General features: G+C 43.5%; 2 protein-coding genes across 7 annotated transcripts in view; one reads left to right on the top strand and one right to left on the bottom strand.

Moving 5' to 3' along the window:
• The first annotated feature begins 1,261 nt into the window (after positions 1-1,261).
• On the top strand, positions 1,262-21,823 carry PGAM5 (PGAM family member 5, mitochondrial serine/threonine protein phosphatase). Of its 4 annotated transcripts, none has more exons than XM_043529951.1 (7): positions 1,262-1,563; positions 11,299-11,388; positions 15,109-15,287; positions 16,929-17,054; positions 18,501-18,589; positions 19,186-19,319; positions 21,348-21,823. In XM_043529951.1, exons 1-7 carry the CDS (start codon positions 1,304-1,306, stop codon positions 21,496-21,498), a joined length of 1,029 nt encoding a protein of 342 aa, XP_043385886.1. In that variant the 5' UTR covers positions 1,262-1,303; the 3' UTR covers positions 21,499-21,823. The 4 variants fall into 4 exon arrangements, with proteins under 4 accessions (XP_043385886.1, XP_043385887.1, XP_043385888.1 ...); XM_043529952.1 differs by having other exon boundaries at positions 1,264-1,563; positions 19,189-19,319; XM_043529953.1 differs by lacking the exon at positions 11,299-11,388 and having other exon boundaries at positions 1,266-1,563.
• Positions 5,906-21,839, bottom strand: part of ANKLE2 (ankyrin repeat and LEM domain containing 2) — a 50,230-nt gene continuing 34,296 nt past the window's right edge. The window contains exons 13-15 of one of the 3 annotated variants that reach the window (XM_043529945.1): positions 11,663-11,722; positions 6,282-6,315; positions 5,906-6,239 (exon numbers count right to left, since the gene is read on the bottom strand). In XM_043529945.1, the coding sequence (XP_043385880.1) occupies positions 6,216-6,239; positions 6,282-6,315; positions 11,663-11,722 (118 nt within the window). In that variant the 3' untranslated portion in view covers positions 5,906-6,215. Of the gene's footprint in view, positions 6,240-6,281; positions 6,316-11,662; positions 11,723-11,762; positions 11,800-21,839 lie in introns of those variants that run through there. The other 2 variants (XM_043529947.1, XM_043529950.1) reach the window with 2 other exon arrangements.

The raw sequence follows: 21,839 nt of genomic DNA on the forward strand, positions 1-21,839 counted from the left end.
CAGTTTGTCAGGAAACTAAGGGAGGTAGGTACTGGCCAGTTATATGTGCAAGACAATTTATCTCCAACTCTACAATTTTTTTTTAAAATGTATCTGAGTCACATGGTTTATTTAAACCCACTTCCTTTGTAGCTCTTAAGCAACAAATCCACTCCACTACAGTGTAAGCTAGCTCAGTTCTATTGAGATCAACTGATTGGTGCCTGCTTTTACACTGGGACTGAATTTAGCCCAGAGACACTCACATTGGGGCTTTTTTTCTGCAATGATCTCAGTGTGGGTAACCCCCTGCACCAAGGTGGAGTCTTATTGGCTTCAGTGGTGCTCCATATGGGCATAGGGAACTACCTGTGCAGGATGAACGCCTATGTTTTTAATGTCTGGGGACAAATAACAATGAAACACAATTGAGGGCCTAATCCCGTCAGCAAGCCTACTGACTCAATGCAAGTCAAGTACCCATTACAATCTATTTGGTTTATTTTCCTTAATTGCCACTGTTTCATGATACTCTGGTCACTGTTCCTACTGGCTTGTGCAGCATGCTGGGGGTGGGATATGCTGCTGCTGTGCATGTAAATACAGTTCATATTGCTTAAGGGTCTGAGAGAAGCCACAACTGTCCTTCATGTCAGGGAGGGGGTCAGCACAGGAGAGGGCTGGGGCCAGGGACCAGCTCGGAACTTGCAGCCAGCCATGTGGGAAGGGAAGCACAGAGCTATATAGGACAAAGGCGGTCTTCTCCTCCTGTGTTTGCACAGCGCCCAGCACAGTGTGGTCCTGAACTATGACTGGGCTCTTGGGTGATATTCCAGTACAAACTCATAATTAATAACATGGTCTGGGGGACACCCTCCCCATCTCTCTTTCCATACTTTCTTCAATCTTTCCCCTTCCTCTAGACCTCCCCTTCCCTCTTCTCCCCCCTTACCCTCCTCCTCCTCCCCCCCTCACCCTCACCCTTTCTCTCCCTCCTTCTCCCCCCTTATTCTCCCCACTTATTCTCCCCCCTCTTCTTCTTTCTGCTTCTGCCTCTCATCCTCTCCCCCCTTCCTCTCCCCCCTCTCACCTTACCCTCCCCTTTTCCCCTCCTCCTCTCCCTCATTCTTCTCCCCCCTTTACAATCCCCCCTTCTCCCCCTCCTTTCCCTGCCCTGCCATTCATCCTCCCAGGCCAGCGGGCAGTGCGCTGCGCGGAGGAAGCTTGTCCCGCGCCGCGCCCCGTCCAGGGCGGAGCTGTGAGGGGGGCGGGAAGTGCCGGCTCGCCTCCGCTCCCGCTCAGGCTCCCCGGCTCTGGCGTGGCCATGTCATTCCGCCGGGCGCTGGCGCTGGCCGCCTGCGGGCTGGCCGGCGGCTCCGTGCTCTTCTCGGCCGTGGGTGTGGGCAAGCAGCCGGCCCGGGGCGCCGGGGGGGACGCGGAGACCCGGTCGGCGGGAGCTGCCGCTGCCGCCCCCGCCCCCGGGCTGCTGCTCCTGCCCCCCGCCGCCGCCTCCTGCCCCGCAGCGCCGGGCTGGGCGGAGCGAGCCGCCGGCGCGGGCGGCTACTGGGACAGCAACTGGGACAGGTAGGAGCGAGCCGCGTCTCGGGGGGGCCGGGGCCCAGGGGGCTGGGCAGCGGGTCCCCCCGCTGGGACCCAGCGAGCGGCCTCAAGGCTGCGCCCCGGGTTCCCCGACACCGGGGCCACACGGGCTGCCGGCGGGCGGAGGGGTCCCTCAGTCCTCCCCACTGGGGGCGCTTTGCTTCTTCCTTGTGGGGGGGATGCACGTGGGGGAACCCAGGGTCCCTCCCGCTCCCTGTCGGGGGGAAAGGCTTTTCCTGCAGGAGGGGGCTACCTGGCCCCAAATGGGCCCTCGTGGGGGAGGCGCGCGCCCTGCCGCTTGTGGTTTTGTTAATGAGGAGAGAAGATGATTAGGGAGTCAGGACTCTCCTGAGTTCCAGTCCTGGTCCAGCCGCTGATGGGCTGCGGGCAAGTCACTTAATGTCTCGGTCCTTTAGTTTCCCAGTCTGAAAAGAGGAGGATTTGCCCCTGTTTGTAAAGTGTTTTGGGATGCTGGATAAAAGCTGCTGTGGGAGCGGGCCTGCCTTTCTAAATTGCTTCATCGTTAAATTACGTAAGTACCCTGGAAATGCAGCCACCCCTGGTGTATTGGGGTGCAAATAAACAGCACATTACCTCTCCACTACCACCGCCACACTTAAATGACTTACACATAGAAAAATAGCACACAAAAGGCATAATTACGAATGATAAATCTTTCAACTACTGCTGTCTACGCTCTCTATTTGATAGGTTTCAGAGTAGCAGCCGTGTTAGTCTGTATCCGCAAAAAGAAAAGGAGGACTCATGGCACCTTAGAGACTAACAAATTTATTTGAGCATAAGCTTTGGTGAGCTACAGCTCACTTCACTGGATGCATTTGATGATTCCCCTTCCTGATATAAGTTCATTACAATAATGAAAGTGAAATTATTGCAGGCCCCTGCGGGATGGACATAAATATAGGTCTACTGGGGGGCGTTTTAAGAGAACATGATATATAACCAACTTCATAACAGAGTGGGAGGAGAAATTAATAACTAATACCTAGACTCTTTGATCTCAAAGTACTCCACAAACTATATAGAGGGGTCTGCTCAGCTGCCATTGAGGTATAACTTCCTCTGTGGTGGAATGCGGCAACTAATAGCTCTTAGCAGCACTGAACTATGCAACAATTTAAAACAGGAAGTGAATTCAGGTAATTGAAATTTCAAGAGGAACTGTAGGAAGGTAGAATTATTCGAAACTTAAATAAAACTAAAATACTGAGGTTAATGATGTTAAGTAATTTGTGTCTTTATAGGGCCTAAATATTCTGTAGGAATACCTTCTTCATTTTTAATTTATGGAATTCATAGTCCTCTCTATGCTATAGACATACACAAGTCATTTCTCCTTTTTGGCTCAGTAAATGTATCCTACTAATTCTTTGGAATAGGGAGACTGAAGTCCAGGTGTATGCAGTATCAGAAATTGCAGTAATTAGCCTGTTCGGATTATTCAGTTTTTATTAAATTAACCATTTTGTGTAAAAAATTATCTTGTGTCAAAAAAAGGCTTAGTTTATATAGGTCTGAATCTATCAGAGTGCTTTTGTGGATAGTAAACTTCTGACTATGCAGATATCAAACATACTGTTTGGTTAATCTCTGCAACTGCAAATCAGATTTAGATTTTTTTTTTCTTTAATTCTAATAAACTTAATTTGCCTGCCCTCTCTAGGGTACTGACTATATTCAGCTAATGACTAATCATCTGTATTGTTCATTATAATAAATACTTTGCAGTTGAAGTGGGCAAATGTAAGTATCAAGCTTTAGCTCATTGAGCTCCTGTCTGGTGGAATTATCCCCAGAGAGATTTGTATGCCAGACTCCAGTTTAATAAAACAAAATCCAAACTAAAATCCTAGCACACTGTTTTGATTATATAATGTGTTCGAATCAAAACATGAGGCATTATCCAATCTAATATGCCTAAAGATTGTGCTAGATAGATGTAATTTAAAAATCTCAAAGCAATGATGCATTTTTAAATAGTTATTTTTAGTTATTCTTGGGGTGTGTGTGTGTAGGTATGTGGCCAAATGGCATATCTGACTATTTGTAGAATTCATGTGCTGATGAATCCACATGATTAATTACCCATATTTACTTCTGTGTGCAACTGAAGTTTATTTCTAGTACTTCAGTCAACCTTGCTCCTTTCACTAGCAATGTACTTAACTATGTAACAACTGTAGCAGACTGAAATCAAACTTAATATGCCCACTAGTATGCCATCTCTCTGACATGGAGGCCTACTTGCAGTGGGGAGGGTAGATCAATTTATTCCCAATCCATTCTTGGCTGCTGTATTCAGCCTTGCATCACAAGGGCCAGTTGTGAACTTTTTGTGATGAGGCCATTTGTTTATTGTGGTGACTTCAGTTGACACCATACCAAATCACTTGACACAGACCACAGAGCAGCTACAGATGGTTACTCGGATTGCTAACTTGACTCTAGCCCTTGTGAATAGTAGCCAAAATTAGAGTACAATAGTAAACTATGCTCTAAAAGCAAGCCATTTTAGACAACAACTAGAAGATTGGGTAATTGTGGGACTTAAAATCTATTTCTAAATGGACAAGCACTTGCAGAGGTTGTAATAACCACAAGTCTATCCTTCCTCTCTGTAAGTTAAGATGCTGAGCTCAGGAGATTCAGGTTCAGTTCCTAAATCTATCACAAACATCCTGGGTGACCTTGAGCAAGTGACTTATTGTCTGTTTTAGTTGCCCATCTGTAAAGTGAGTGTGACACTTCTTTACTCCCACCCTTTTGCCACTTTTAATAACGAAAAAGGTGAGTCATTTCCTGCTTCAAAGAGCTCACAATTTTTATGTACTGTACTTAGCACAAGCGGGTTTCTGATCTCACTTGAGTCCTCTAAGTGATATGAAAATAGTTGGGTTTTCAGTTGATCTCTCTGTTGCTACAGTGGGGGAATGACTTGTAGATTGCCACAAAAACATGTAGTTTTCAATAGATGAGAGATCTGGATTATTTTTTGCAGTGTAGATGATACATCTAGCAGGGCAGACACCATTTAGTGGTGTGATGGGTGACTAGCCAAGTTCTATGTCACAAATTCACTTGAGCTGCTCTTTATACTATCTTTTCATTGTTTGATATACTAAAAGTTCTCTAACATAGCCATGTGATAGGACGTTTTCATTAGCTTGTGATGGTAGGAGGCTGGGCTCAGCAACCCTGCTTCTCATTTGTGGTTTGTTTTATGTTCCTAAAAGCTCATGCTTCAAGGTTCAAATGGCCACGTGCAGGGGTCATGAAGGGATTTTTTTCCATCTCCAGTCTAAAAATCTTCTGTTTTTTTTAATATCCTTCCTCTGAAGGATCAGGGATAGCCACGGCCAGAGATGGGACACTGGATGGAGAAGGCCAGAGCTCTCAGGTGTCAATGAGCATTTTCTCTCTCAGGTGCTTGGCTGACTGTTTTTTTTTCTCATGTGCTCAGAGTTTAACTATGTGAGGTCAGAAAGGAATTTCCTCCAGGTCAGGTTGGCAGTGATCTTAGTTGTTGGGGTTTTTTTTGGCTTCCTCTGCAGTGTGTGGGTCAGGTTACTTGCCAGGATTATCTGGAAGTATCTCAATCATTTCCCTATCATTGAGTGGGCTTTAGGAACTGGTGCACCTTGGTGCTGCCTATCTATGCTTGTGGCACATAATAGTCTAGTTTCCTGTTGGCTGGAGTACCTTGGTCTAGCTTCAATTGTTGAGTTTAGTGCTGGGTGGTGGTGGCCTGTGATATACAGGTCAGGCTAGATGTCAATCTCTGTGACTCTAACTGATAGTGCAACCTTTTACTATGGCTGTCCAAAAAGTGTATTCCTGAAATTAATTACAGCTAGAGCTGGCCATAACCTATAGTTAAGGTTGCTAAATATATACGCACATAGCACACAATTGATCAGTGCTTCTTGGAAAAGTTTACTTTTGCAAATTTGATTGCTCATTATCACATGCATGAATTAGGAGGTCTACTGTGGGGAATAGAGAAACATAATTGCCACTTTTTTGGAGTTTAGTTTTTGAAGCTAGAAACTGCAGACTATGTAAGAACTAATGCAGATTAACTCCAATAAGCTTTTACATGAAAGTTGAAAACACTCTATCACACTAAGCATGGACTATTACTTTGGTTTAAATCTGGTTCTCTAAGAACTAAAGTGTCTAATTAAAATAAGACTGCCTTATCTCTACTCCATATAGAATGTTACTTTTGTTATGTTACCCTAGAGAGCTTCTATTTAATGGAAAATGAGAATTAGAAATCTGTGTGGAAAAAATCTAAGGAAAAATCTTATTTCAGAATTGTCATGCTTCAAGTTGTTTCCAGTAGCTTTGATTCAACTTCTTAAAGGCAGTGTGTGACTTGAAGTCGTCTTAGTGAGTACTGGAAATTTTTCTTTGAGTCTCTTAAGAATAACGTATTAATAAGTAAATCATCAGGAATTCTCCCCTTTAAAGATGCAACATGCAAGAGCAGTCAGAATAGATAATTGGTCTCAATGATCTCTAGATCTGGGGAGGTGAAGGGGTGAAAGGACAACTGTCTTTGAAACAGGAGCATGTGTCACTTAATCAGGCTGGAATTGGAAGTCTGAGCACTGTTACTTACACCTGCTAGAAAACCCCTGTCCAGTCAAATTTAGAAGACTTTTAGAAGAGAATGGCCCTGTTGCAGATTTAAATTTGTTGGTCTTTAAGTCTCTGAAGGAAAAAAAAAAAAGTAAGTTCATAAAGGAACCCACTCAAGCTGCAAACTTCTAGGATTCAGAGTAACAGCCGTGTTAGTCTGTATTCGTAAAAAGAAAAGGAGTACTTGTGGCACCTTAGAGACTAACCAGTTTATTTGAGCATGCGCTTTCGTGAGCTACAGCTCACTTCATCAGATGCATAGCATATCGTGGAAACTGCAGAAGACATTATATACACACAGAGACCATGAAACAAAACTTCCTCCCACCCCACTCTCCTGCTGGTAACAGCTTATCTAAAGTGATCATCAAGTAGAGCCATTTCCAGCACAAATCCAGGTTTTCTCACCCTTCCCCCCACACACATACAAACTCACTCTCCTGCTGGTAATAGCCCATCCCTCTTTGAAACCTCTCTTTATAATGCGCATGATAATCAAGGTGGGTCATTTCCAGCACTAATCCAGGTTTTCTCACCCCCCCGCCCCAACACACCCCCCTCCAAAAACCACACACACAAACTCACTCTCCTGCTGGCAATAGCTCATCTTACAATGTGCACAGCAATAATCCAAGTTTAACCAGAACATCTTGGGGGGGGTTTGTAGGAAAAAAACAAGGGGAGATAGGCTACCTTGCATAATGACTTAGCCACTCCCAGTCTCTATTCAAGCCCAAATTAATAGTATCCAATTTGCAAATGAATTCCAATTCAGCAGTTTCTCGCTGGAGTCTGGATTTGAAGTTTTTTTGCTTTAAGATAGCGACCCTCATGTCTGTGATTGCGTGACCAGAGAGATTGAAGTGTTCTCCGACTGGTTTATGAATGTTATAATTCTTGACATCTGATTTGTGTCCATTTATTCTTTTACGTAGAGACTGTCCAGTTTGACCAATGTACATGGCAGAGGGGCATTGCTGGCACATGATGGCATATATCACATTGGTGGATGTGCAGGTGAACAAGCCTCTGATAGTGTGGCTTATGTTGTTAGGCCCTGTGATGGTGTCCCCTGAATAGATATGTGGGCACAGTTGGCAACGGGCTTTGTTGCAAGGATAGGTTCCTGGGTTAGTGGTTCTGTTGTGTGGTATGTGGTTGTTGGTGAGTATTCGCTTCAGGTTGGGGGGCTGTCTGTAGGCAAGGACTGGCCTTTCTCCCAAGATTTGTGAGAGTGTTGGGTCATCCTTCAGGATAGGTTGTAGATCCTTAATAATGCGTTGGAGGGGTTTTAGTTGGGGGCTGAAGGTGACGGCTAGTGGCGTTCTGTTATTTTCTTTGTTAGGCCTGTCCTGTAGTAGGTGACTTCTGGGAACTCTTCTGGCTCTATCAATCTGTTTCTTCACTTCCGCAGGTGGGTATTGTAGTTGTAAGAATGCTTGATAGAGATCTTGTAGGTGTTTGTCTCTGTCTGAGGGGTTGGAGCAAATGCGGTTGTATCGCAGAGCTTGGCTGTAGACGATGGATCGTGTGGTGTGGTCAGGGTGAAAGCTGGAGGCATGTAGGTAGGAATAGCGGTCAGTAGGTTTCCGGTATAGGGTGGTGTTGATGTGACCATCGTTTATTAGCACTGTAGTGTCCAGGAAGTGGATCTCTTGTGTGGACTGGACCAGGCTGAGGTTGATGGTGGGATGGAAATTGTTGAAATCATGGTGGAATTCCTCAAGGGCTTCTTTTCCATGGGTCCAGATGATGAAGATGTCATCAATATAGCGCAAGTAAAGTAGGGGCGTTAGGGGACGAGAGCTGAGGAAGCGTTGTTCTAAATCAGCCATAAAAATGTTGGCATACTGTGGGGCCATGCGGGTACCCATAGCAGTGCCGCTGATCTGAAGGTATACATTGTCCCCAAATGTAAAATAGTTATGGGTAAGGACAAAGTCACAAAGTTCAGCCACCAGGTTAGCCGTGACATTATCGGGGATAGTGTTCTTGATGGCTTGTAGTCCATCTTTGTGTGGAATGTTGGTGTAGAGGGCTTCTACATCCATAGTGGCCAGGATGGTGTTATCAGGAAGATCACCAATGGATTGTAGTTTCCTCAGGAAGTCAGTGGTGTCTCGAAGGTAGCTGGGAGTGCTGGTAGCGTAGGGCCTGAGGAGTGAGTCTACATAGCCGGACAATCCTGCTGTCAGGGTGCCAATGCCTGAGATGATGGGGCGCCCAGGATTTCCAGGTTTATGGATCTTGGGTAGTAGATAGAATATCCCAGGTCGGGGTTCCAGGGGTGTGTCTGTGCGGATTTGATCTTGTGCTTTTTCAGGAAGTTTCTTGAGCAAATGCTGTAGATGCTTTTGGTAACTCTCAGTGGGATCAGAGGGTAATGGCTTGTAGAAAGTGGTGTTGGAGAGCTGCCGAGCAGCCTCTTGTTCATATTCCGACCTATTCATGAGTAGTTTTAAAAGTTTTCTATGCATCAAAACCTAAAGATTGGTTTAGTACGGAAGTAGTGTTGAGCTAGACTATCTAGTTAGGATTTGTTCTTAAAATTACTGATATTTCTGTTGCTCCCTGAGGCATAAATTGCTTTGTAGTAATATATCAAAATTGCCCTGGGTTTTTCATTTGTGTATTTTTCACCACACTTGGTAGGATCAGCTTTCTAAATCTGAATTTTGACAGCCATCCTTGCAGACTTGTCTTACCCATGCATCTTTTATAAGACAGTTCACTAGTAGAACAAAAGTAGTCCTGTAAAATATATTATAGACATGAATCTTCCTTATGGGGCATGTTTTTTCTAATGTCTTACCGTTGGAGGAAAGGAAACAACTTCAGAAATCTCTCAACTTTTAAAAACATATGAGGCTCATTCTTTATTTAGTAGAGTAGTGTGTTTATCAAATCAAAATATTGATCAAATGTTATTAAAGCTACTCATGGGGGCTGTTGACCACAAAAATCACAGTTCAGTTAAGCAGCAACTCTCTGTGACCAGACTAATTTTATTCAGCCAGAGTCCAAGTACTATTCCTTATAAAAATGCATAAAACAAATACACAGATGTGTGTTAACTGGAGAAGCAAAATATGTAATGCACTGAAGAAATTGATTGTTCTGTGTGCTGTGGGATCAGGAGGAGGAGGATTACTTTGTGTGTGTCGAGACAGGGAGTAGTAGTAAAATGATTTGTATGAGATGGAGATGATTACTGTATGTCTGGTGGAGAAACAGAACCATGAGGGCTAATTTGTGGAAGATTTGGGCAGGGTTTATGGTGGTAGAGTGCAATGTTGGTATTGGCAGCAGGATAGCAATGGGGCTAATCTGTGTGAGCTGCAGGAGGGTTACTTTGTGCAGTGTGAGAGAATGAAAGAGGAGGCTTAAAGTAGCTGTGTGATAGGGGAGCGGGATCTAAATAGAGGATAAATAGATGCACTAAAACTAAGTTAAAAATAAGTGCTGTTGGAAGGGCCTGGGGCTGACCTAGTAAACTGAAAGCACAAAGCTGTCTTCTAAGCTCATATTGTTTTCTGCTGGAAACAAGCAAATTGACGATAGCTGAAGCACTTAGAGGAGAGGAAAGTGATCAGGAAGAGTCAGCATGGATTCACCAAGGGCAAGTCATGCCTGACTAATCTAATTGCCTTTTATGACGAGATAACTGGCTCTGTGGATGAGGGGAAAGCAGTGGACGTGTTATTCCTTGACTTTAGCAAAGCTTTTGACACGGTCTCCCACAGTATTCTTGCCAGCAAGTTAAAGTAGTATGGGCTGGACGAATGGACTATAAGGTGGATAGAAAGCTGGCTAGATCGTCAGGCTCAACGGGTAGTGATCAACGGCTCCATGTCTAGTTGGCAGGCGGTATCAAGCGGAGTGCCCCAAGGGTCGGTCCTGGGGCTGGTTTTAGTCAATATCTTCATTAATGATCTGGAGGATGGCGTGGATTGCACCCTCAGCAAGTTTGCAGATGTCACTAAACTGGGAGGAGAGGTAGATACGCTGGAGGGTAGGGATAGGATACAGAGGGCCCTAGACAAATTAGAGGATTGGGCCAAAACAAATCTGATGAGGTTCAACAAGGACAAGTGCAGAGTCCTGCACTTAGGACAGAAAAATCCCATTCACCGCTACAGACTAGAGACCGAATGGCTAGGCAGCAGTTCTGCAAAAAGGATCTAGGGCTTACAGTGGATGAGAAGCTGGATATGAGTCAACAGTGTGCCCTTGTTGCCAAGAAGGCCAATGGCATTTTGGGCTGTGTAAGTAGGGGCATTGCCAGCAGATCGAGGTGTGTGATCGTTCCCCTCTATTCGACATTGGTGAGGCCTCATCTGGAATACTGTGTCCAGTTTTGGGCCCCACACTACAAGAAGGATGTGGAAAAATTGGAAAGCGTCCAGCGGAGGGCAACAAAAATGATTAGGGGACTGGAACACATGACTTATGAGGAGAGGCTGAGGGAACTGGGATTGTTTAATCTGCAGAAGAGAAGAATGAGGGGGGATTTGATAGCTGCTTTCAACTACCTGAAAGGGGGTTCCAAAGAGGATGGCTCTAGACTGTTCTCAGTGGTAGCAGATGACAGAACAAGGAGTAATGGTCTCAAGTTGCAGTGGGGGAGGTTTAGGTTGGATATTAGGAAAAACTTTTTCACTGGGAGGGTGTTAAAGCACTGGAATGGGTTACCTTGGGAGGTGGTGGAATCTCCTTCCTTTGAGGTTTTTAAGGTCAGGCTTGACAAAGCCCTGTCTGGGATGATTTAGTTGGTGATTGGTCCTGCTTTGAGCAGGGGGTTGGACTAGATGACCCCTGAGGTCCCTTCCAACCCTGATATTCTATGATTCTATGAAGTAATTCTAAAATGGAGTATCTTTCAGCCTGTTCCTCCTGCCTCCCTATATCTGAATTTTGTTTTGGTCTAGTTCACATCAGTAAAAGCCACCACTGCAGTGTTGAGGCTGTTTGGACAATAGGTTTGTTGACAGTCTCTGCAGAGAAGCAAAGGACTGAATGGACCAGGATGACTGAACTTCCCTTTCACCCTTAAAGGTGGTTTCCAGGTTCAAGACTGAAGCACTTTGGTAAGGTTTTGAGGGAAGCTGGCTGTCTACATCTCCGCACATCTTTCTGTCATCTTCAATGAGTGTTAAATTTGCACAAACAGCCCCTCCCTCCTATAAATTAACAAGATTCAGAGGTGATAACTCTTCTAGTACTTGTGCAGGAATGGCTTTCCTGGGTAGCTGATATCTATAACAGGTAGACATGCTGCTCATGATGTGAATAATATTAAACTAATGAACATGGATTGGCTAAACAGATACTATTATAGTGCATAGCTTAGCACACACAATGCTAATGCAGTTATAGCATACAGGTGATAGAAATGCCCAAGTTTATTTGCCACTTTTACATCTTTACAGATCCACGGGAATATTGGACTTCAAGCAGTAGCTTAATGATTCTGCCAACGCTGAAATGTGAAACCATGTTAGCATATTTCTGTAAATATTCTTTCCAGAATGCAGTCAAGATACAGAGGACCTAAAACTAGGAGAGTAAGAAAATTCACGGTTGAGACTATATCTGTTCTCTAAAGATTTTCCTATAATGCTGTAATACAAGGGTTCATGAGAACTATTCTTTGCCTGCCCCTAGAACCCCACGCGGGACTATTTTTTAAATCCCTCTCCTGTCCCGTCCCGCAATACCCAGTTTTACTCCCGCCTGCTCCCGCATTGTTTCTTGCATTTTTATCCTGCTCCCACCTGTAAATCCCACAAGAGAGAGAGATTTCCCCATGCTAATAATCCCCCCAACCCCCCAAAAAGGTCCGTTAATATAGTCTATATATAAATAGAATTCAGACACAATTTTTACCACTAAAAGAATTTTAAAAACTTGCTTAAATCATGTAAAAAATACTTTAACTCCTGTTACAATAGACCTCAAAACAAATTTGAGCAAGTGATAGAAATATTTAAAACCTTTATTTTTTTTAAAAAAAGATTGTTTTTCTGCAAATTACTGCACTCTGTTTGGTTTGGGTTTTTTTGACCATCCAATCCTGCATGCATCAAAGTACATTTTACTTGCTCTCGCTATTATGGCAATAGGTCCTGCAAGATCCCAGTCCCACTGCAGGCTCTACCTGCACCTTTGTACCTGGTTTAGGCAGGGGGATTCAATCAGTGGTGGTTCTTTCATATGTAAATACTGCAGTGACATCCAATGTGTTGCACTACTAAGAAGTGGGTTAGTGTACGCTCAACTGTGAATTTTCTGTATACCTGAATAGTACTCCGAACACTAATTGAGCCATATGTCTAATTATGTCTTAATCTAGTACAGTAGCGTATCAAAGAAAAGGTAAAAATAGAGTAGGATGCAAGAAATAGGGGGGAGGTTTAGGTTGGATATTAGGAAAAACTTTTTCATTAAGAGGGTGGTGAAGCACTGGAATGCGTTACCTAGGGAGGTGGTAGAATCTCCTTCCTTGGATGTTTTTAAGGTCAGGCTTGACAAAGCTTTGGCTGGGATGATTTGATTGGGGATTGGTCCTGCTTTGAGCAGGGGGTTGGACTAGATGACCTCCTGAGGTCCCTTCCAACCCTGATATTCTATGAAATATTTTTAGCTGGTGTAGAGAATCAGTTGTTGACACGTGCTTAACCAGTGCTTCTAGCAAACAAGAACAAAGAATTAAATGTCTATACAAAGACAGGTTATGATTTTGTTTTCCTGATACAGGTACCTGATATGTACCAGCATATTCTTGGCAATCCTGTTTCACTGGCTAGAAGCTAAATGAACAAGAAGGGTTTTTTCTTTCCTTCTAGAAATGTAGATCTGTTCTGTGTTAATCAAATATAAGGCAAAAATTGACGTTATGCTGTCTGGAACTAGCATTGTCTGAGTTTTCCTAGTTAACTGATTCAATCTGTGAGTCCTGTTTCTGAATGTGTTGCTCCGCCATACCTACTGTTCATAATTTTAGTTCACTAAATAGATGGACAATACAACAGTTTGAATCAGATCTCCCACTCTAATGATTTTCAAAATCAAGTAGGGAATAGGGTGTTGCAAGATTGGACAGGTAAAATTAAGATTTTGCTGAATATTCCATTCAGATTTCTTTTTCTCTACGCATAAAATACCATCTAACTTGACATTCACACTCCAGTGGAAACCCAAGGGTAACTACTCAATAGGCAAGAGTAAAATTAATAATCAGATATTTCAAAGATGCTCTCGCTTGTGCTCCTCTCCTCCAAACTAACAGAATGTAACTTGGATGTACTTTAATATAGGCCATAAAGTACTCCTGGGGGAATTCTGCACCACTGCGCAGAATTCACATCCCCCACAGATTTCTTTGCTTCCCCACAGAAAAATGACTTTGTGACAGGGAAGCAAAGGGAAACTGAAAGAGCAGTCACACACCACTCCCTAGCTGTGCAGGTACATCATTTCAGGCACCCGGGCGGAGAGGTAAATCACTGCGGGGTTGGGGACACCGCAGCCAGCGGCTCCTACCCTGAGCCGGGATCAGCTGCTAGTCTCAGCCAGGCTGGAGGCAGGAGAGGAAGGGACTTCCTCTTCCTTTGCAAGAAGTGGCTGGGGCTGTGTCAGACCCACCCCTAGAAACCTCCCCCAGTTGCAGGAAGCTCAGCATCCTCCACTGCTTCCTGCCTCCATCACTCCTCAGCTATGGGGGAGGGGTCACTATACAGGGAGCTGCTCCCCCAGCCTCCCAACCCCTGTGCATTTGGACCTCCCACACCCAGACACCCCTGCCAAGCCTCACCTGGTACATCCAGAACCCCCCTAGCCCTCCATACCTAAACCCCACCACACTGAACCTCAACCCCTACCTCCAGACTCCCATCCCTGCACGCAGACCACTCCCTACTGTGCTCCCTGCACTCAAACCCCCACCCTGATGCCCCACCCCTTGCACTGTGAGCCCTCACATCCAGGCCCCCATGCCAGTGACCACCAACTAGCTGCACCCAGACCCCCACACCCCTCCCTTGAGCCCCAACTGCCTTCATCTGGAAGCCCCTTGCCTCTGCACCTGGAACCCCCCCCAACAAGCTTCTGTGCATCCAGGTCCCCCACACCTAGATTGTCCCACACAGAATCCTCTCACCCCACACCTGGATCCCTGCACACTGAGCTCCTCCCCACTTGGATCCTGCCTGGTTGAGCCTGTCTGCCCCACACCTGGTGCGCCTGGCGCAGAGGGGCAGGGCCCCAAGGTGTTTCTGGGGCAGGCCCAGGCCTTGTGCTGTGTCAGGGTCGGGTGCAGCCTTACTACTGAATCCATGTCCCTGGGGTGGGGGAACTGCAGGGTGATCTCCCACCTTCGTACAGCCAGTGGCCTGTGCTCCCCACACTCATGCTGGAGCCTCTGCATTTATTTACTGACAAATAAAACTTGCAGAATTTTAAAATATTGTATGCAGAATTTTTAATTTTTTGGTGCAGAATGCCCTCAGGAGTAATAGTCTGTCAAAGTATGCCTGAATCCCTTACTAGTGTTTATAGGGATTTTTTTCCCCCTGAGAACTAAATTACAACCATACTATATTCTGACTAATAGGTAGCATGAGTCTCAGGTAAGTGGGTGGTGCTAGCTTGGCTTCAGCTAGATAGGGTGTAAAACTCGAATGTGTTGTATATGGGTTTTTGGGGTATTTAAGAGAAGAGTTAAATGTTTGATAAAAACTTTTGCTAACATAATTGGGGGAAAAAATCTTTAGATCCTCCAAATTCTGAAATCAATTGAGGCAGGAGTCCCTGTTTGTAACATTTTCGTCTGCCACATATAAAAATGACTTGTTTTAATATTTTTAGACGTGAACCACTGGCTCTTATCAACCGGAAAAAGAAAAATGAAGAGACTGGGGAAGAAGAGCTTGCTTCCCGCCTAGATCACTGCAAAACAAAAGCTACCAGACACATATTCCTTATCCGCCATTCTCAGTACAACTTGGATGGCCGGATTGATAAAGACAGAACTCTGACACAACTGGGTATGTGCGACTAGGACCCTACTTGATTGTGCAGCTTCACAGAGAAAGAGGTTCTTTGTCTGTCACTAATCTCACAAGTTAAAGCAACCAGTTCTGCTCTGGATCCTATTGCCAACTTCCTACTTAGGATGTTGGATCCTTTGAACATATATGGGCCAAAATAAGTTTGACTCTCCGCCCCACCCCCCATTCCTATAAATAAAATGCATGTTTAGGCATATATCAAACATGCCGCCACCTGTGCAGTAATCATGCTTCAAAGCTTCATACTGGATTCCTTTGAGACTTTGAGCTAAACTTTCACAGCAGATTTTTTTTTAAATTTCCCTTGGCTGAAATTTTGAGTTAAATTCAAGACCCAGGATGACTATTCTGGATTATAAAGTCTTGGAAAAGGGTTTCTATATGGGATTTTATTATGCAGGCCACACCTTTTGACTATGGTGATGAAAATAACTAAATGGCGTTTCATGTAGCTGTTAACTAGATTTTTTTTCTCTGGCTTTCTTGAGTGTGTCTTTTCAGTTGGAGTGCTCATAGTTAGAGAATCATTATATATGCTCCTTGCTTCATCCTTATCTCTAATGAGGCTGCTGGGAATTACATTAATAAACCCCCATTTGTTGAGATGAGAATAATACTCTGTTTGTATACTGATACCTAAATTAATCTGTACTTGGCTAATGCATATGTCTGGATATCAAAAACTGTAAGTAGCACTGACTAGAATTCTGTTTAATTAAAAAAAAGAGTGGTAAACATCCTTGGTGTTTTTATACCCTTTTTCCCTGAAAGGGCAAGAATTTTCTGTATGTGATGCTGCTTCAGGTGTTGAAAACATGGTGCCAGATGTTAATATGGATGCTTTGTGAGTTTTAATTTGCATGCTCAAGAGCAAATTTGATTAAAGGTGTGAATATATTAAATACACATCTGATGAGACAATAACAGTGGTTAGAATAGCAGATTCCTGGCTTATATTCTTGGCTCTGCAATTGTCTGGTCATATGTCTCCTTCAACCATCTACCCTTCTATCCATCTATGCTTATTTAAGATTTTAAATACCCTGGGATAGTAGGTAAAAACTTATTCTCATCTTACAAGTAACATCTGAGGAAGCTCAATTAGTGGATAATGCATGTTTCCTTCCAAGCTAACATATCTGCAGCCTTTGTTTCAAGCAGGACTACCAGACATGCACACAATTCTCCTTCTTCTGCATTCCTAGAATGTAGGGGTGGTAGAAAGTGACTAGCAAATTGAAGACCTAGCTACAGTAACAGCTATTTGCGTGGGCCCAGTGAGGAAGTGGTTCACCTTGTGGGATTTAAAAAGCAAGGACCATGACTAATGGGTGAGGTCCTCTCTTCAGTGCTTCCCATTGAAGTGGAGAATCAGAAACTAAAAGAACGATCTGGCCTAACCAACAGAAATCCCTTCCAGCCTGTGTAACGTGAATTGGAGCTTGGCAGCTAGCAAGCCTGGTCTCTTGGTGGTGATGCTGCTAAAAGCATTGACTGCTGGAAGGAAGGATGCATTACTTACCACCAGGGCTGGCATAGAAGGATGATGAGCTAATATTTGTTAAATATAAAGAGCAAAATATCACAATTTATTATATAGCTAATCTCACTCTTAAGGTCGTGAGCAGGCAGAGCTGACTGGGCGCAGGCTGGCAAGTTTGGGGTTGAAATTTGATACAATTATCCACTCCTCTATGACCAGAGCAATGGAAACAACCGACATCATCAGCAAGCATCTTCCAGGTAAGTGGGGTTTGATAGCATAATGCTGTCTTATGATTGCTTCTTTTGCACCTTTTGACATGTAGTGTTCAGTTGAAGAGTAGCCATATCCTAGACCACTGTACACTTTGTAAATTAACTTTTTAATTTAAAAATGAAATAGTCATAAAGATGAAGTAGAAATGAAGCTGCAATTTAAAGACTGAGCTGACCCCTCTGAGTAGTCGATACCTGAATGTATTACTGTGTAGGAGACGTTGGCAGTTTGCTCTTTGTACTTTCAGAATGTTTAGGAGGAGAGGCTGGAATAGTTAGCTTGTAACCAAGAATGCTTACTGACTGCCACAGACCTGCGCCTAGAAGTGCAACTCTGCTGAAAGGGAGAGAATGCTAATGATCATTTCTACAAGATCTGTTGGAATTAATACAGGACAGTGTTGTGACTGGGTTAGCCACTCTTGTATGGAAAGTGTGTACTGGATGCTGCTATGTGCAGTGCTTGTCACTTTAAATTAAAGGAGGAGGAGGAGGAGGAGGCAGCATACTGAAAGGGTGATGGATAAAGATAGCAGCTGTTCTGAGGTGTGGTTTCACTCCTGCCTGTCAGATGGTGGTAAGGATTCTTGGGTTAGGTTGATGGCAAAAGAGCCCAGATCAATTCTAATGCCTCACGTTGAAATGTGTGAACAAAAAAACCCCACGGTGATCACAGACAACCTGACATACCTTATTGGTTTTAAAAGTAAGTCCATCTTGGAATACTGACTGATAGGCATGGCTCATTCAAAAGAGGGAGAAGGGAAGAGGAATGGACTTTGAACTAATTTTATTAGCAGTCTATGGATGTAGGTCTAATAAAATGAAAAGCATGCTCTAAGCAGAACAAAGACTTCCCTTCAGCCTAAGGGAGGTTATATTACAGGGAGGTACACTTTTTAACTGTATGCATTAAGATGGGTGGTTTTCCACATGTAGGCAAATCTTTGTTGACCTGAACCTTAATTGTCTGAGGGCTGCAAGAATTCATGTCTCAGTTGGTAGACAAATGATCAAAGATTATACTAAAATAATAATTTTCTAGCAGACTAAACCGCCATATATACGAGGTTTCAGATTCACAACATAATAAATGCAGCTCTTCAAAATGCATTAGTGTTCAAGGTGTTCCTGGATCAAATTCATTGGCTTCAGGGATGAACTTGGCTCCATAGGTAACTAAGCATGTTAAGTTTGGAGAGCCTCACTTGCAATCCCTGATGGGAAGTCAAGAAGACTGTAATGTTTGGACTTAATTTTTTGGCTGTAACTTGAAAGTTTCTTTGCATATAAAGACTATGAAAAAATGTGCAACTTGCAGTAAATGTAAAAGGACTTTCTTACTGACTGAAATTATGTGGTTGGTGTGTTTGTGAACTGGCTTATAAAGTGGCTTTTACTTCACTTTCTGAATGTGTACTTCATTTCCAGGGGTCAAAAAAATTAGTACTGACCTGCTAAGAGAGGGAGCTCCTATAGAACCAGTCCCTCCAGTATCTCACTGGAAACCAGAAGCTGTGGTAAGTTTATATTTTTTATATATAAATAATCTGCGTAGTCCAGTCTTTAATTAACTGTACATTGTATTGTATTGTTTGCAGGCTGTATGTCCTAGGCCTCGGATCACTCCATACCTTTTACCCGTTCTATATTTTAAAATATTTGGTCATAACTTTAAATTCCCCATAGTAACCTGGCAGTGTTCTGTTCACCGCCTGGCCAGGTTTGAGGCTGGAATTATAACTGTCTAAGGCTATGGCTACACTAGAGAGCTTACAGCGGCGCTGGAAAGGTCTCTATTGTCGCTGCACTGAGCTGATGGGGAAAAAGCGCTTTCCTGTTAGCTTAATTACTCCAGCTCCTGTGAGTGACGGTAGTTATGTTGGTGGGAGAAGCTCTACTGCTGACATAGTGCTGTCCACACCAGTGCTTATGTTGCCATAAATTATGTCGGTCAGGAGGGTGGCTAATTCACACCCAGGAGAGACATAATTTATGTCAGCTTGAGCTGTAGTGTAGCCATAGCCAAAAGCAGCACCCCTTTTGAAGGTGCATGTAGCTTCATGGGCTGGTTTGATCTGTTTCAGTGTCTACTTACAAACTCTCTTGTCATCAGCAGTATTATGAAGATGGGGCTCGTATTGAGGCTGCTTTCCGAAACTATATTCATAGGGCTGATGCAAAACAGGAAGAGGACAGCTATGAGATTTTTGTTTGCCATGCCAATGTGATCCGCTACATAGTTTGCAGGTAATTTATGAGGGACCAAATACCCACCTGCATGTTTAAATGTCAAACCTTTAACCTTTTTAAATTGGGTTAGTGCATTGCACTGTCTCTAGTCCATTGCAGCTAGGAAATCAGTTAACAGGTTTGAAGTGACTGGAGGGGATGAGTGCCTGGTTCTCTGAGCAGCTGTGCTTACAACATATGATCAGAAGATTAATCTACAGATATGAAAAAGGGATTTTAAAATAATTTTGAACATCCACGCTGAATTAATGAGAGACTAGTACAGATTACTGAGAATTGGGACTAATTTTCTAGGTTTTATATTAACATCAGATCATTAACACTGTCCTAGGCTATTCTAGTTTTTGGCACAACTCAGGTGTGGACTGCTGTCAAGAGAAACTTGGACAAATACAAAATGTTTGTAGAGTAATAGAAAGTTTAACTTTATGCAGGCCTTGGTGGTATGCAGGTATTTTGAGGTGGCTTTTAGTTGGACTCAAACTTGATTACATGCATACCCAGTGGTTCATATTGCCTTAAAACAGAACTAGCACCCTTGTGTCAGCAGTTCAGGATTCCAGCAGCTAAATAAATTTATTTCCCAAAAGCATTTAATGTCAATGGGGGGAAAAAACCCTTACCGCTAGGGCATCAAGGTGGCTCAGGAACTGGGGAGGGATAGTGTTAGGTCTTCACCCAGCACTCTGTACCCAGCTACCATTCTTCTCTACAGGCTCTGGCCTAACAAATTATTTGCCTTGTGAGCAGGACAGTTGCCATTCACTAGCAACAAAGCATTCATGCTATTCTATTCTAGTAAGCAGATACTCTGTTAAAACCATAGATCTGTGTTTCTCTGTGAGCTATATTAGTGTGCCCTCTTTGGTGCTTTAAAAACTCTAGTCCTTATTGGCAAGGTAAACAGTGCTATTTCCCCTTGTTGAAGAAAGCTGAGGTTAGAGCCAGATTACTTTTCTGCACAAAGAGGATTATATCCTGTCATCTTCACTGACTTCCTATGCACCTATGACTCCAGTTCACTCTCCTGCCTGGTTTCCTAAAGTTCTCAGTGGACTTGCTCACCCCATCTCATGTCCTTCTCACTGTGAACCTCCAGGTCATAACCTTCCCTAACCACCAACTCTCTGCAGCTGAGGACTCCGCTTAAATTATGCTGTGGCTCCCCTTCACTCCATTCCCTCCCTGCTTTCCCCACCTCTCTACGTCTAGTTTAAAATTAGTTTGACTTCCGCAGCAAAACATTTTTGCACTCTTTGGGAAGCCACAGTATAAAATAATACTTTTTAATTGGTGTTGATGTTTGTGACCACTAATGGTTTGAGCTGCAGCAGTCAAAGCTATAGTCTTACTCTGGCATAGTATTCTAATACTGCCTCCAGGTGTTGTGCTATAATTTAATGTGCCAAGTTCAGTTAGTAATTGTGGGAGTAAACTATCCTATTAGAGCTGGGAAAGGACTGCTAAACAGGAGCCTCTACATCAAGTGCATGATATAGTTTGTCGTTTCCTTCCTAACCACAATACCAAAGCTGAAAACTTCTACACTGGCTCCTTCGTCTTGAATCTAGGGCAGCTGTCATCTTGTTTTATTAGGTTACTGAAAGCTCTCCTGGCAACAGGTTTTTTTAAGCTTTCCATGTCCATTTGAACTAATCCTATCTGTTGCACTCTTATAAAAAGCCTGCTGGAGTGGCCACTGATTAACACAGCCATTCATGTTAACTTTGACCGCACAATAGGCAGAGATTCTGCATGTGAGCTGCTTGGTGTACAGCAAACTTTTTTGTATTGTAGACCCCTTTCACCCAGCAAACCTCTGAGTGAGACCTCCCTTATAAATTAAAAATACTTTTTTTTATATATATATTTAGCACTACTATAAATGCTAGAGGCTGACAGCTTCACAGGGGTGGTTCTATTCTAGATAGAAGAAATGATAGACAATAGTTCTGTCAGATGCATGCTAATCTTCACATATGCTTGTGGAGTAAACCATAAACTAATTGCTTTCTTTTTTAATAGAGCATTACAGTTCCCCCCAGAAGGCTGGCTTCGGATGTCCCTTAATAATGGCAGTATAACCCACTTGGTGATCCGTCCTAGTGGAAGAGTGGCACTTAGAACACTTGGAGACACAGGATTCATGCCTCCAGATAAAATCACACGCACCTGAGTCTGTGCAGGTGATGGCCATATGGGAGCTGCTTCTAGTCTCTCTGCACTAGTACATCCAACTACTGTACCACTAAATTTCTATTTGTAATATCAGGGTATGATGGTGTTTTTAAAATTGTACTTTAATCCCCTCTGCCTCCTTTGCATACTCATGTCTGCTTTTCAGTCCCAAAAAGATGACTTCTATGGACTTGTATCACTTCATAAAATGAAGAGCGACACCTCCCGGCTCTGAGATGTGGAGTGGGAAAAGACTGGTGAAAGGATATTTGTGCTCAACCATTTGAGAGCACCACTTGCCTGTAAAGACTCTTCCTTGTTGAGCTTTTGGTGAACTGA

Source organism: Chelonia mydas, chromosome 15, assembly GCF_015237465.2.
Source record: "Chelonia mydas isolate rCheMyd1 chromosome 15, rCheMyd1.pri.v2, whole genome shotgun sequence".
Lineage (NCBI taxonomy): Eukaryota > Metazoa > Chordata > Testudines > Cheloniidae > Chelonia > Chelonia mydas.